General features: G+C 41.8%; 1 protein-coding gene across 1 annotated transcript in view; it reads left to right on the top strand.

Moving 5' to 3' along the window:
* The first annotated feature begins 1,524 nt into the window (after positions 1-1,524).
* Positions 1,525-13,781, top strand: part of LOC109513858 (unconventional myosin-Va-like) — a 14,731-nt gene continuing 2,474 nt past the window's right edge. Inside the window, exon 1 of the mRNA XM_019866551.1 lies at positions 1,525-1,931. Coding sequence (XP_019722110.1) covers positions 1,905-1,931 — 27 coding nt within the window. The 5' untranslated portion in view covers positions 1,525-1,904. The remainder of the gene's footprint in view (positions 1,932-13,781) is intronic.

A 13,781-nucleotide genomic window follows, 5' to 3' on the forward strand; every position in this document is an offset into this window, starting at 1 on the left:
GCCCTCCTGTTATTTTGTGCCATTTTGTTATGTAAATAAAATAGTTTTGCACAAAAGTTTAATAGCCATATTGTCTCCCCACCACCCCCACCCCCTGCTCACTTCTGCTCCTTTTAGATCATAAAATACTTAAAGTTAACAAGGAAGGGAATAGCTTGTTACTATTGAGTGAATGAAGGAGTCCTACAGGGATCAGCTCTGGCGTTGTTTCTGTAACCCATTGGTCAAGCGCTCCAAGTATTCTGTCTTTTGATGTGTTGCTTTAAAGTCAGTCTCCCCGAGCATAATGAGCAGTGCATTGGGTTTCTGCAGGTGCTCCCGTTTCCTTCCACTTGCCAAAAACATGTAAAGATGACTGAAGATTGAATTGTTCCAAGGTGTGATTGTGAATGTGTGCATTCATGTGCCTGGCAATCAACCCAGAGGAAACTCAAATACCCTGAAGATCACCCACAACCCTAATGAGGACGCACTTGATTTGTGTGAAATTTATTTGGACATTATTGAGAAATGTCAGTTTTGCATGGAATTTGATAGATGCGTGCTGGATCAGAATCAATCCAGTTTCAATCACATCTGATTGCCCAAATTATAAAATTTCGGTGCCATTGATTTAATCATCAGTTTATTTTTTTTTTGTCAGCTATTTAAAATTGTTCCGCGATCTCATTAAAGCCACCGGTGAGCTGGAGCCTATCCCAGCTGACTTTCAGCAAAAGGCCGCATACATCCTGGACTGGTTACCAGCCACTGCATATACTGGAAGTCATAAAAAAAAAAAAAAAAACCTAAACATTTCAAATATTCATGATTCACCTACTCGTGGATGTTGATTCAATATTTTGTTATACTGTACTGTATATATAATTTTGGGGGGGCGGGGAAATGTAGGCAGTTCCATTTGTCATGCAAAACACTATTGGTGGTTTATCAGGTTTTTTTATTTAGTACAGTATATTTTTTTATGCTATGCATTTTCAATGGCAATTAATTATTCTCGGATTTTTGCGATAAGCAAGAAAATTACTCGGTCTTAAATCGTGGAAGATTGAGCCACTCAATCTCACATTACATACACATTTTACCGTGTGCATGGCTGAATAGTACATCAGTGCCGTATAAAGTTTGCCACTTGATATCCATCCATCTGCTTATCGTCACAAGGGTCGCGGGGTGTGACTATCCCAGCTGTCTTCGAGCAGTAAGCGGGGAAGACACTGACCTGGTTGCAGACGAACATTACAATCCGCCCTCACTAACACCTAGGAACAATTTGGAGTGTTCCATTAACCTGACACGCTGGCACGGAAAAAACATGCGAACTCCACACTGGAAGGCCGGAGCCCCAATCGAACCCTGCACCTCTGCACTGTTGAGGCCGACGCGCTAACCGGTGGTCTCTGCCACTTGGTATATTCTCCAATACTAGTACCGTGGAAGTGATTCCACAAAATCCACAGTCATAACGGCCCTCCAAGGGAAACCGTAACTGCAATGTGGCCCGCGACAAAATTGAGTTTGACACCTCTGACTTTGAATGGTTTCGGAACGGATAGTCAACGCAACGCTGCAGTCGCCCAGTTCTGCTTGTAGTTCAGCCCGCCACCACCCAGTGTCACCGTTTCCTCGTGGAACATGTACGCTTTTCCTCTTTTTGGGGGGGGGGGCTTGATTTCATCCATCATACCCAGAATGCAAAGTGAAATAGCCGAACCTCAGTAGCCTTGCTCCAGCTTTCTTTTTGAGCTTTATCATGACCAGGAGGGACCCAGAAACCCTGAGACACAAACACACACACTAAACGGCGACGTGGTCCGCCTCATGAGAACGCACGACGAGTCCCATGCAGCTCGGACAGGCGGTCGACTTTTAGCACCGATTGGCGTGAGCTCGTAGCGGCTGTCATGGCAGCGTCGGAGCTGTACACAAAGGTAAGCAAAGACAATTGAAAGCGAGCCGGGACGGGTTGACGTTGCATGCCGACTTCCCCCAAAACGTGTGTCTTTTGCAGCTAAAATGAATGAAAACGTCACTTCCAGCCCGAACAAGGCGGCTTTTAATGTCGTGCCAATATTGATCGGTTGCTAAGCGAAGGTGCATCAAAGGCATTGCTAATGTAAAGCTGGCACAAGATGACTTCTATTTTTATCGAACCTGATTTAATCCATCTTGAATCATACCTCTGCAATGGGTGTCACCTTTATTGTTTACCATGAATATGTCATTCATTGCCGGCCCAGAAGTGGCATCATGGGCTGGGTGATGCAAAGGCGGTGCCTGCCGTCACTGAAACGCAGGTTTGGGTTTTTTTCCACCCTAAGACTGAAGTAACTCCCATTACTGTTTACTTCGTTATTGTTGACGTAATCTCGTATAAAATGGAGTGTGGGAAGGTTTTCTAAATCGTATGTGTTGCGTGGGTACCGACGAGCTGATGCTCCAAAACGCTCCATCCGAGCATGCTTGTTGTCGTGGATTGGGGAGGCAGAATAAGGCCTTGACACTTTCGAGCTGCTTCCATGTTTATTTAGTATTATTGTTTTATGTGAGCACTCCGCTTGATGGCATTATTTTGTCAGTGGCTTATTGTATTTTAATATTTATTTTCCGTATTTTCCCCCCCACAAATATTATTTTTTCAAAAATATTTATTTCGATTTTTCATCTCATCGTTTTTTTTTCATTATTCTTTTCCCCTAATATTATTTAAATATATTTGTTTACTTTCCGTCTAATCTTTAACCTAATATTTTTATATGTCATCCACTTTATATTTGTCTAATTTTCTCATTTTAAAATATTTTTTCATCAAATATTTTGGCATTGTCTGTCTACTTTTGAATATTTTAGTTTTTTGTCTTGTAACATTTTCCACAAGATATGTTTTCCGAATATTTGTACCCCTCCTCATGTATATGCCTTATATTTTTCTTATTATTGTCTGGATTTTGGAGGGTGGGTTTTTTTTCCCCAGCGTTTTTGTATTTCCTCCTATATTTTCAATATTTTTATATTTTTCTGCTTGGTATTTTCCCCTCAGTATTTTTTTTACCCAACATTTGAGGATTTTTCAATTTTTTTTTTGTCTTTTCCCTTGTTTGTCCTAATATTCTCTCAATATTAGTGTATTTTTCCATCCAATATTATAGTATTCTTTGTTGAATATTTTACTTTGTGTGGTATTTCTATGTAAAAAATGTGGCGTGTGTGTTTGGAGCTGAGTCCCCCACCCCCCTTGCCTTGACAGCTGTTGTCATTGTTTTGATGCGGCAGAGGGAACCTGCGTTTGTCTTTTAGCAATTTATGCTTAAAAGCTGCACCATTGTGAACCACGGAATCTCTGAGGCTTAAGTTATCTCGTTTTATGGCATATGATGAGGTTTTGTCAGGAGGTTTGTCTGACGTGCGCAGTCGTTTTGGTACCAGCAAGATGCTGAGACCAAGCATCACATCCGGACACTCGAGCATCCCTTTCATGTTAACACCCTTGTTGCCGCTTTGTTCTTGGCTTGGACTAAGCAGAGAGAGAGAGGAACCGACGCCTGATGGATGAGGCATATTACAGTCAGGCTACGCAAGGTCACTTGTGTGTGTTTATATTTGTGTTTGTGCGTGAACGTGTGCCCGTCTCTGCATTTGTGTGTGTGCGCACGTGTCAAGTCACCCATCCCCCGCCTGCTTTGACGGCTGTCGTCATGTTTTGTTGCGGAAAACCATACTCCCCATTGGCCAAGCAGTATGTGGGGCGGGATGAGGGCTGGCTCACTTGCATGAGTCAGGGCCAAGCTCTTAAAACATGCAGATTTCTGTGAGACAAGAAGCGGGATGTGTAAATAGTAATATGCAGCTCAGTCTTGATCCCCGATGTAAAGCATGCTGCAGACATGGTCTTAAGACACATGAGAACTGTTTTGACTTGTCAGCAATGTATTTGTATTTTTTCCCCCGAATTAGATATTTTTGTCCAATATTTCTGTACTTTTCATTTAATATTTTGGGTGTTTTCCCCCCATAATTTAGTATGTTATTCTAATATGGTATTTTAGAAAAAAATTTAAATATGAATCGTTCATCTAAATTTTGGTATTTTTGTTTAACATGTATGTACTTTTTGTGGAATAATTTTGTATATTTTTTTTCCCATAACTTTTTCATCCTATTTTGAGCATTGTTGCTTTGGCTTGTGTAACTGTCGCTAACATTTTGACTTCAGCAAATCTATGATGCATTTCTTTTAACAGCATCGCAGTAATACTGATAATGTCACAATATTGTTTTTGAAATATTCATGTGATTCATCTCTGTTAAAATGCCGTAACGCGAGACGTCAGCGAATTGCGCAAGACCTCAGTTTAGAGAGCACCACTACCACACATCCCCTTCATTTACTTAGATTGTGATTTGACATTACTCATGAATGGCTGGAAACAAGTTAGTTGGAAGAAGCACGTACAATAACAACATGAAGGGTCCCAGGACATTACCTTGGGGGACATTTCAACCACTCAATCATGTATATTGACCAAATCCTGTGACTTCATTCAATTTGAGTGCTTTTTTTTTTTTTTGTCATTTCTGTCTAGTTCTTGCTGCTATTAACTATTTAGCGATAGTTAGTGTACAGAATAATATTTTTTGTATAAAAATACACCACTTTATTCTCCTGCTCACCAAATTAACCGTGGCAGCTCATTTATTTATTTATTTATTTTTTTAAGAGAAGCTAAATGGCTCCGTTCCGGGTCTGCAAACACAGCGTTCCGTGTTGGTGGGGCTTTTCAATGGCGCTGTGTCTCTCTGATGTCAAACACCCTCTGTCGTTTACTTTTATCAAGCCCGGGCAGGATACACTCTGCTCATTGTGTGTGAGTCTGCCTTACACAGAGGCTTATTGAGTGTGTGTTAGCTGTGTGGTTAGCATGCGCACACTGCACAAGTCTCCTTCCAAAAATGTGTAGGCGTGTTTGATGTGACAACACCAGAACCCACCCGACACTTCATTAAGCACACCTGCCCATGCAAGAACTTAGAGATGTATGTAAATGTCAAATCACAATTACAAGAAAACCTTTATTAGTCCCACAGTGAAGATGTTTGCATTTTTTCAGCAATAGTAGTGGATAGGGGGGAAAAAAAGGGCATGGAAAAGAAGACATTCGCATAAGAAGCATGGAATAGAAACCTAAATAATGAGCATTTTTCTTGGATGCAGTCAGATAAACAGATGAAAACAAGAAGTGAAAGTGTTAAAAGGTTGTGAAAATGTTTTGAAGAGAAGGAGAGGGAGGATAAGCTCACTGAGGAAGTGCGGCGCAAGATGACTCACAGCTGGAAACTCAGCATATCACTTTTTTTTTTGCCTGTCTTCCAACGACTTAAGATTTATTTATTTTTTTATCGAGTCTGTTCATGAATGATATTGTGCTGCTTGAGAATGCGGGAGAAAAAACAAAAGTTACAAACCTTACCGATGGTTCTATGAATCCCAAATGACCACCAGAGTCTTCTGTCACTCAGAATCTTCGTGTTCATTCATGCGAGAGGATTCCGTAAGAAAATGAAACTAGTGGTACAAAAATATACAAAATCCAAAAATGTGGACATCATATAAAATCTTCCAGAAACGCTGCTTAACATTCAGAAAGTCAAAATTGAGACAGCCCACACCACCCAAACAAAAGTTACCATTTTGAGAAGAAAAAAAAATGTGACTGTGAGTATGCAGACCTCGACTGTATTAGATGTGAAAAATGGACACATTAAAGTACAAACATCATCTTGAATTATTTATGTCACATAAACCATTCGCCTGTGTCTCGGTGTGGCCCTTCCTCGTAGCCCCTCTTGCTGTTACAATGAATTCATATTTGTGTGATGCCAAATCAGCTCAACAAAAAAAATGTCACATCACGGAGCAAGTGCAATGTTGCAATGTATAAATCGCTTCCATTTTGTTTAAAGAACATATCATCAATATTTATTGAACATTTAAGATTCTCTCGGCATCCATTGCCGCCTGGTCATCCTGGAAGGGGGAATGTCCCACCTGCAACCCCTTCTCAAGGTTTCTCATTTCCCTCCCAGATGTTTTTTTTTTTTCCCCCTGCCCTCCTGGGGGTTATGGTCAGGGGATGTCGTGCATACTTGTCTACTGTGGGCATATAAAACTTTTTGAGACTGTTTTTTTTGATTGAGGGCTATATAAATAAATGTGACTTGACCTAGTAAATGAATCAATTCGGAGTTCTCTGAATCGTTATTGAATCGATAAGTGACGACTCGTGATCCCCACCGGTAATTGACTGTTGTAGAACGAATATCTATGAAGATGCTTTGTAGAAAAGACAAACCGCAGGACAAGAAATGGTCTATAATTGTTCCATTGTCGTAGAAAATCGAAGGGACCTTCTGAGTAAAATTGAGGGATGAGTCACGGTGAGTCATGCTTTCCACGGTATTGAACACACATTTCACTTTTATAATAACAGCACTGGCACTCAGTCAGCTCATTCTTCTGTAAAACTGCCCACCGCCTGACACCTTGAGGGTGTTATCGTCAGTGTAGTGCAGAAGGTCGAAGCTGCAGCACTACTTGGAATATAAAGAACAACTGAGGATGATGACGATGAGGAGCGAAGTTCCTCTGTTGTCTGCACTTTGTGATTAGACTCTGCTATTCAGTTAGCCATTTGTAAATTATACATTTTATTTTTCCAGATAACCCCCCCCCCCCCCCAAAACCTTTTATTTTGATCTGAAAGCTGTTTACATATTATGGAAAAGTAGCACAATAAAAATACCGATGCATAATTGTGATTAATAATCGCGATTATATTAGTGAGCAAAATAATAATCATTATCATTTTTGCCACAATCGGGTAGCCCTGTGTCAAAATCATTGTATTGCTTGACATGGTTATTTGTGTACTTCTGCTGATTGCTAATCAATGGAAAAAGCTTGACACCCGCCCCCCCGCATTAAAAAGAGCATGTCGAGTCAGTCTCTGTTCGGTGCTCATATTGTCCCGGAACACAATATTCTGTGGGTTTTGCTTCTAAAATGGCTGTTTTGAAAACAGCTGGCACGGAATGAATTAATTAAAAGTCGACCACTGTATCAGATATTCTACATATCTGTCAGTTGTTCATTTTGTTTCGACCGCTGCCAGTATTAGATTAGTCAGAGAACTCAGTTAAGCATTGGCACAGTCATGTCCTAGCTGGTGTGTTGATAGAGCCGTCCTCGCTGGTGTGTTGATAGAGCCGTCCTGACACAGCAAGGAGATTTTTGAAGTCAACCGTGTGTAACGCATTATATTGCGTTCATTTGAGCGTTCAACAAGTAGCATCCTGTAAGCCTCCAATTTCTCGCCACTGTGTGTTGTTATCTCACAAAAAGAATGATGTCACAGAAATCAGCCATTGTCAATCCAATGCTATGATCCAGAAGCAGGCTCAGACTACGTCTTGTCTGCAGGCAGTGCGGCGTCGGTGGGTTTTGTGGGAAAGCCTTGTTTTCTCCCTAGCCAGAGTCTCATGTGATCCAGGAAGGAGGATGGGAAGTGTGATGGACAGCCCGGAGAACCACTTAGCGCGTCACAGGACCAGAAAATCTTCCGGAGCGTCTGCATAGTGTGCTCGTTTGCCAATCGTGTGAGGAGCTTCCGTCCCGTAAAGTGTTCTTGAATTGGACTTTCACGGTTGGAGGCATCCAGAGAATTATGAGCTAGAAGCTTGCTCGACAACATGAACCGGGAACTGGAGTATATGTTCGTCGATGTAAGTCTTTGCTTGGTATTTTCACAGATGGGATTGAGTGATCATGGAAAAGCAATTTACAAAAAAAAAAAAAAAAAAAAAAAAAAAAAAAAAATCGAATTGTGGTTCTTAACTGATCTTAGCTGTCGGGTCTCCATCGTGGAGAATGTGGAAGCCTCATGGGGACACACTCTTAAATTAATGCAAAAAGGTCTTCGGTGTTTAGACGATGATATATTTGACATAAGTTGCCGATGATGTAATGGTACACTCGCCTGACTTTGGTTCCCGCTCAGTGGATGTGGCTGGCAATGGTTGTTTGTCTCTATATGTGCCCTGCGACTGACTGGCGACCAGTTCAGGGTGTAGTCTGTCTTCCACCCCAAGTCAGATGGGTTAGGCTCCAGCAGCCCCTGCGACCCTGTTCAGGATAAGCGCCGTTGAAAACGGATGGTTGGATATTTTACATAATCCTTCGTAGCATTAATGTCAACTTACCGGTCACAATTTTTTTCTTTACGTGGGTAGTGAGATACTTATTTTCATTTTTGCAGTAGCAAAAAATGATCACCAATTGAAACTTGTGTTCTGGTGTTCAAATACTTCGTTGTAGTTAAGGCCTGTTTGTGGATGTGAAGCAATACTGACCAGCTTGAATTATGATGGGGATTTCTTTGTCGATAAAGTTCTCTTAAAAACGGCCTGTTATGTGAGACACATTTGATAGCAAAAAGTTAACACCACAGTCATCTACTGATCCACTTAATGCGATTAGACCACGCACAGAGTCTCAACCCAAGATCAGACTATCTTCTTATCAACTTCCGCCGCACCTCTGGGTGGTAGCGTACGTGTGTCCCTCATACCGCACTCAGCCCGCTAATGCTGAGGGTTCCGGCCCCGCGGCATCATGCCGAGCAGAAAAACAGCAGCTTCTCACATGAGTGGCATCATGTGACGAAGCCCCAGCAGTCAGACGCTCCGTTGACTTTGCTTTTTCTGCGAATATGTACACTGAATGCATTTCACATTCCGTTCTGGATGTTGCTCAAAATGTGGGACTGTCTTCATGTTAAGGAGTCATCTAGTCAATGAATTACCAGTTATGAAGTGAAGTTCAGTATGGGGATACTTTAAATGGGACAATGACGCTGTCTTTTTTGTTTTTTTTCGATGAAAACACCTGGAGCAGATGCACATTTACCCTCTGTTGTGTTTTACATAGAATCGATAATAGATATCACATCATTTGATGACATTCCGCCTCCAAAGCCACCAAATTCCCATTTTGACTGCAACCTTGCATTGTGTATCGGTGCCTTACAAGACTAAGAAGTGTATTTTTATGATACTCAACGTTAAGTGAAGAAAGTGTATTTTAACAAGTGGATTTATCTAATCCATCTTTGTTTTCAAAGTTCTGACCCTTTTGTTCTAGAAAAGGAACCTTTATAGTTCTATAAAAATATACTCTTGAAAAATATTTGTATGAGGGAAAAAATGGGGCTTTATTCCCATAGTAAAATTTTTTTGGGGGCGTGGGGGAAATCTGTATGAGTGTGACAAAGTGCCTTCAACAAAAAAATGGTGGCAGTTACAGGCCTAATGCTAATATGGTGCAACATGCATTTCTGTTCTGGCTCTGCTGCTGCAATACCGTTCGACTCCAGTCCTGCAGGGAGCGCTAATGCATTTCCCAAGTGATGCGACTGACTGCCCCCAAAACAAAGTAAGCTGGTTTGACAGCGACACCATTACAGAGAACTTTGATCATCAAATAAAATAAATGAGCTGGATCCGCACTGACATTAAATGCTGTTTTTTTTTCCTCGATGTAAATACATTTACCAATCCATAAATGGTGATCAAAGCAGCGCCTAATAAATTGATAAATAAGTTAATCAACTGTGCACATGGAGCAGAGCAGTCACAGCGGGTCAGCCTGATGAAGAGTGAAAGGCTCAGAGATCAGCGTCACCAAGGTGAAGTCCTTTAATCTGCCAATGGCTTTGCGCAGATTTGTTAACGCTAAGATTTAACGCCACGCCCCGAATCTTCAACCCTTCCTTCATGCACAGTCACCCTTCTTCTGATGCATGTGACTTCCAAACCTCAGTCTGGAATGAGGACATTTCTTGACTTTGCTTTGCGACAACAAAATTCACTTTGGTATGATGCAACTCTCGGGAGTTTCGCGGGAGAATCCCGCGAAGAGAAAGTTCAAGGCTGCGTCGGTGATGGACTCAACTCAGCAGGTGTCTGCCAACAGATCTGAATTTGCGATCTTCAAGGTGATTTGAGAAGCTTTTAACTTTGCTTTAAATCGAACGATTCTCTTCATTCACATTGACGAATGCATATGCACTCGGTAGCCATACTCAAAAAAAGGAGTACAACTGTCGGCTGGGCAAAATAATAGTTTTCCTGACTGTTGCATTTTCTTCGTGTATTTCGGCTTCCTCCTGTACAGTATTCCAGATACATGCATTTTAGGTAAATTGAAGACTCCAGTGGTGTGAATATGATTATGGTTGTTTGTCCATGCTGGTAATCAGTACAGGTTGTACCCTGCATCTCAGCCAAAAGTCAATTCAGATTGGCTCCAGCTGACCTGTTACCCAATTGTGGGCAAGCACCATCGCAGATGTATGACTGGATAGTTAAATGAAAAAAAAAAGAAGTTTCAATTAAAACGAATTTATCTTCACAATACTCAAGTGTACCAAATGCGCCAGCATCCAGCCAGGCTTTTTTTTTTCTGTTTTGGGACAAAAGTCAAAGTTCCTGTAGAAAAATATTGCCCCTCCCCCCCTCTACACGCAGAAGAGAAAGTAATGGTAATTAAGTTGGTGTGGTTAGGTGAAATAAGATTACTCGGTGTTAAATCCTTTGCTAGCCTAATCAGCTTCTGATCCTTCATCGCAGTTAAAACAGGATTAGCGTCATGCTCTCCTCTCTCCTGCCTTGGAGGGCATAGCATGGACTCAAGGTAAACTATCTGGGTTGGTATTGGCATCTGTGGTACAATCACAGCCAGTTTTTTGATTGGATTTTAAAATATGTGTGGCTTTAAAGTGCCCTGGAATCAAATATTTACTATGATTATGACTGATAGACTGCGATGCATTCAAATGTAGGTTTTGCACGCTGTGTGACAATTATTTCGTCAAACCGTGCTCTCTTTCGGCTTGGCCTATTAGTTTACAAACCACCATTTCAGAGCTAGTTCTGATCCAAAAGAGGGATTTGGAGAAAATAATCATTTTTGCGATACTTTCACAACAGCCTCTTTCATTGGCTTGTAGTTTGGGCGGGTCTCTTTTTAATCGGGAAAAATGAGCATGAGCAATCAGGTTTACGCCTGGAGATATGCAAAGGTTAGGTGATTACTGGCTTGATGCTGTTATTGCAGCGTTAGTCGAACACAGTGTTTTTCAACCCCTGTGCCGCGGCACACCAGTGTGCCGCAAGACATTGTCAGGGGTGCCGCGGGAAAATATTCAATTTGTATGCCTATGCAGTCTATTGCCCAGAAATTAATCGTGTAGTACCCTCCCATACCGCTAGGGAGAAGCAACAGCTAGCCAATTGCCTTGTGTTTAGACGAGAGACAAGCAAATTTGTGATGCATGAATGCAGGACGACGGTGAAACAATAAATATGAAAGATGAGAAAATACTTTTTTCTTTGTGTTCATTTGATTCCAATTCAAGCTGTTATAACATATTTAAGCGTTTTCATCGATATGGCGCACCGCATTATAAAGCGCATGGAATAGAGGCTACAATAGTGGCTGCGGTTGCGTTCTGCATCCAGCAGATGGAGCTTTGCCAAAAGGAATACAATACAATACAACTTTATTTATATAGATCTTTCACAACCGCTGTAGCTATAACAAAGCGCTTTACTGAATATTTAAAATACTATGTCCAAGAAATCAGAATATTGAGTTTGTTTTTTTCACATTTTTAGCTAGTGGTGTGCCGCAAGATTTTAACAATGAAAGAAGTGTGTCTTGGCCCAAAAAAGTTTGAAAAACACTGGTCTAGCATATGGTGGCTTCTTTTCTACCTGTCTGGGTAAATGTTTTGGACATGAGGTTGGTTCTTGTCTTACAAATTAGGGTTCTGTCATCATCATCGAAACAGAACTCCCTGATGTCATGTCCGATGGCGCTTCTTGCTAGATTTGAACAAAGCCAACGTGCCTTTGCTTTACAATGCGCTCCCAGCACTGATGACATGGCTCGCACTTGAGGGAAATAGTGTGACAAGCCTGTGTGTGTGTGTGTGTGTGTTGGTTCTTGTCTTACAAATTAGGGTTCTGTCATCATCATCGAAACAGAACTCCCTGATGTCATGTCCGATGGCGCTTCTTGCTAGATTTGAACAAAGCCAACGTGCCTTTGCTTTACAATGCGCTCCCAGCACTGATGACATGGCTCGCACTTGAGGGAAATAGTGTGACAAGCCTGTGTGTGTGTGTGTGTGTGAGTGTGTGTGTTTAATCCAGCATATGTTATGGTGAGGCGAATGCACTCTGAGTCTCAGTAATCAGTGATTTGTGATTTCACTGTCTGCCAGCCGACAACTCACCAGCCATCCATTCAAGCCAAACTGATCTCCGCTCTTTCGTCTTTGAAATGTGAAATATCCGTCAGTGTGTTCCAACCTTCACCTTGCCTTGAATTCTTTCTGGATTGTGTCACCGTGTGTTGATTTGCAGCCTATTTCACCGAGGTCTCATTCCACTTGATTAAACTTGACTTCTCGTCTACGATGTGAACGTGTGTGAGGTTGAATCAAGTCCTGTGCTCACGAGTACAGCAGTGATGCCTCCCCAAGGTGTGATGTTGCTCAAAACTTGCCGCTGCTATTTTTAGCCCCCACCCCTCCCAATCCATTTACCCTTCCTTCCCAGCTCAACCCGTTTTGGTTGCTAGGCTGGGCGCTGTGGCGCTCCCTGCGGGAAAATGTGAAAATGAAGCAACAAAATAGTGAAGCAGGGATCCGGAGGCACTGAGGATGCTTTGTTTGCCCTCAATGATGACACTGGCACTCGAAAGGTTAGAAAAATGTTCCTTTTTAAATGTCACATCTACAAGCTTACTTTTAAAGCCCATAGCCAAGTTTTCACCAAGTTCTAAAGTTCAGTTCACCCTGGTAACATTGGAAGAGTATACTATGTATTGGCATGGCGGGATTTGGCTTTTTTTTGGGGGGTTGAGGGGGTGACTTCTTGATGTTTGCTTCGCGATGAGCAAAAATGTGGCTTTTGTGGAAGTGACGACTGTACAAACCAATTGCTGGACCGTATCTAGCCAGTGTCCCCCTGCCAGAAAATAGTCATGGTTACTTTTGTTATTCACTTTAACAATGCACGCCCAATCAAACAGAATTGATGAGGCTGTAACAGTTTAAAAACACGACGACGCGGATTGTGCCAAGTCTCAATGTTGTACTTTTATCATGAAAATGTAGAACAAAACAAAGGTTATTATTTTGGACAGTTTAAAAAAAAATCTGATGAAACCAGAGAAAGAATCCGACTGGATTTGAACTCAGTTAATTCTATTTTGGTTTTGTTTGTATCTGTCATGTGACAGGTATGCAGCATCCTACTACTAAAGCCAATCATGCAGATAACTCTCGGGAAGTTGCTGTGACCATGATGTCATGATTCAGTTGACTGGTAGTGTTGCAGCAGATCCAATTAAAAGTCTCCTTCTTGTCGTGAGCGTCCACAATAGGACCTCTCTCTCCCTCCAGCGTGGGATCGAAGTCGGTATTTTATGTAAGTGAACCGAAGACACAGTGAAATCAACAGACGAGCGAGACGGCCTTAAAATGTTCTGCATCGCAGTCTGAGTTCATTCCTTGACTCTGCTGCAAGCAAATGAGGCTGAGCAGAGGGGAAATCCTCTCTTGTGTGTAGATTATCACACGCAGAGGTTTAAGGGGCTTTAAATCCTGACTTGTGCATACACATCACACAGTATTTGGGCTGTGTCACCCCCCGCCCCC

Source organism: Hippocampus comes, unplaced genomic scaffold (assembly GCF_001891065.2).
Source record: "Hippocampus comes isolate QL1 unplaced genomic scaffold, H_comes_QL1_v1.1 scaffold82, whole genome shotgun sequence".
Lineage (NCBI taxonomy): Eukaryota > Metazoa > Chordata > Actinopteri > Syngnathiformes > Syngnathidae > Hippocampus > Hippocampus comes.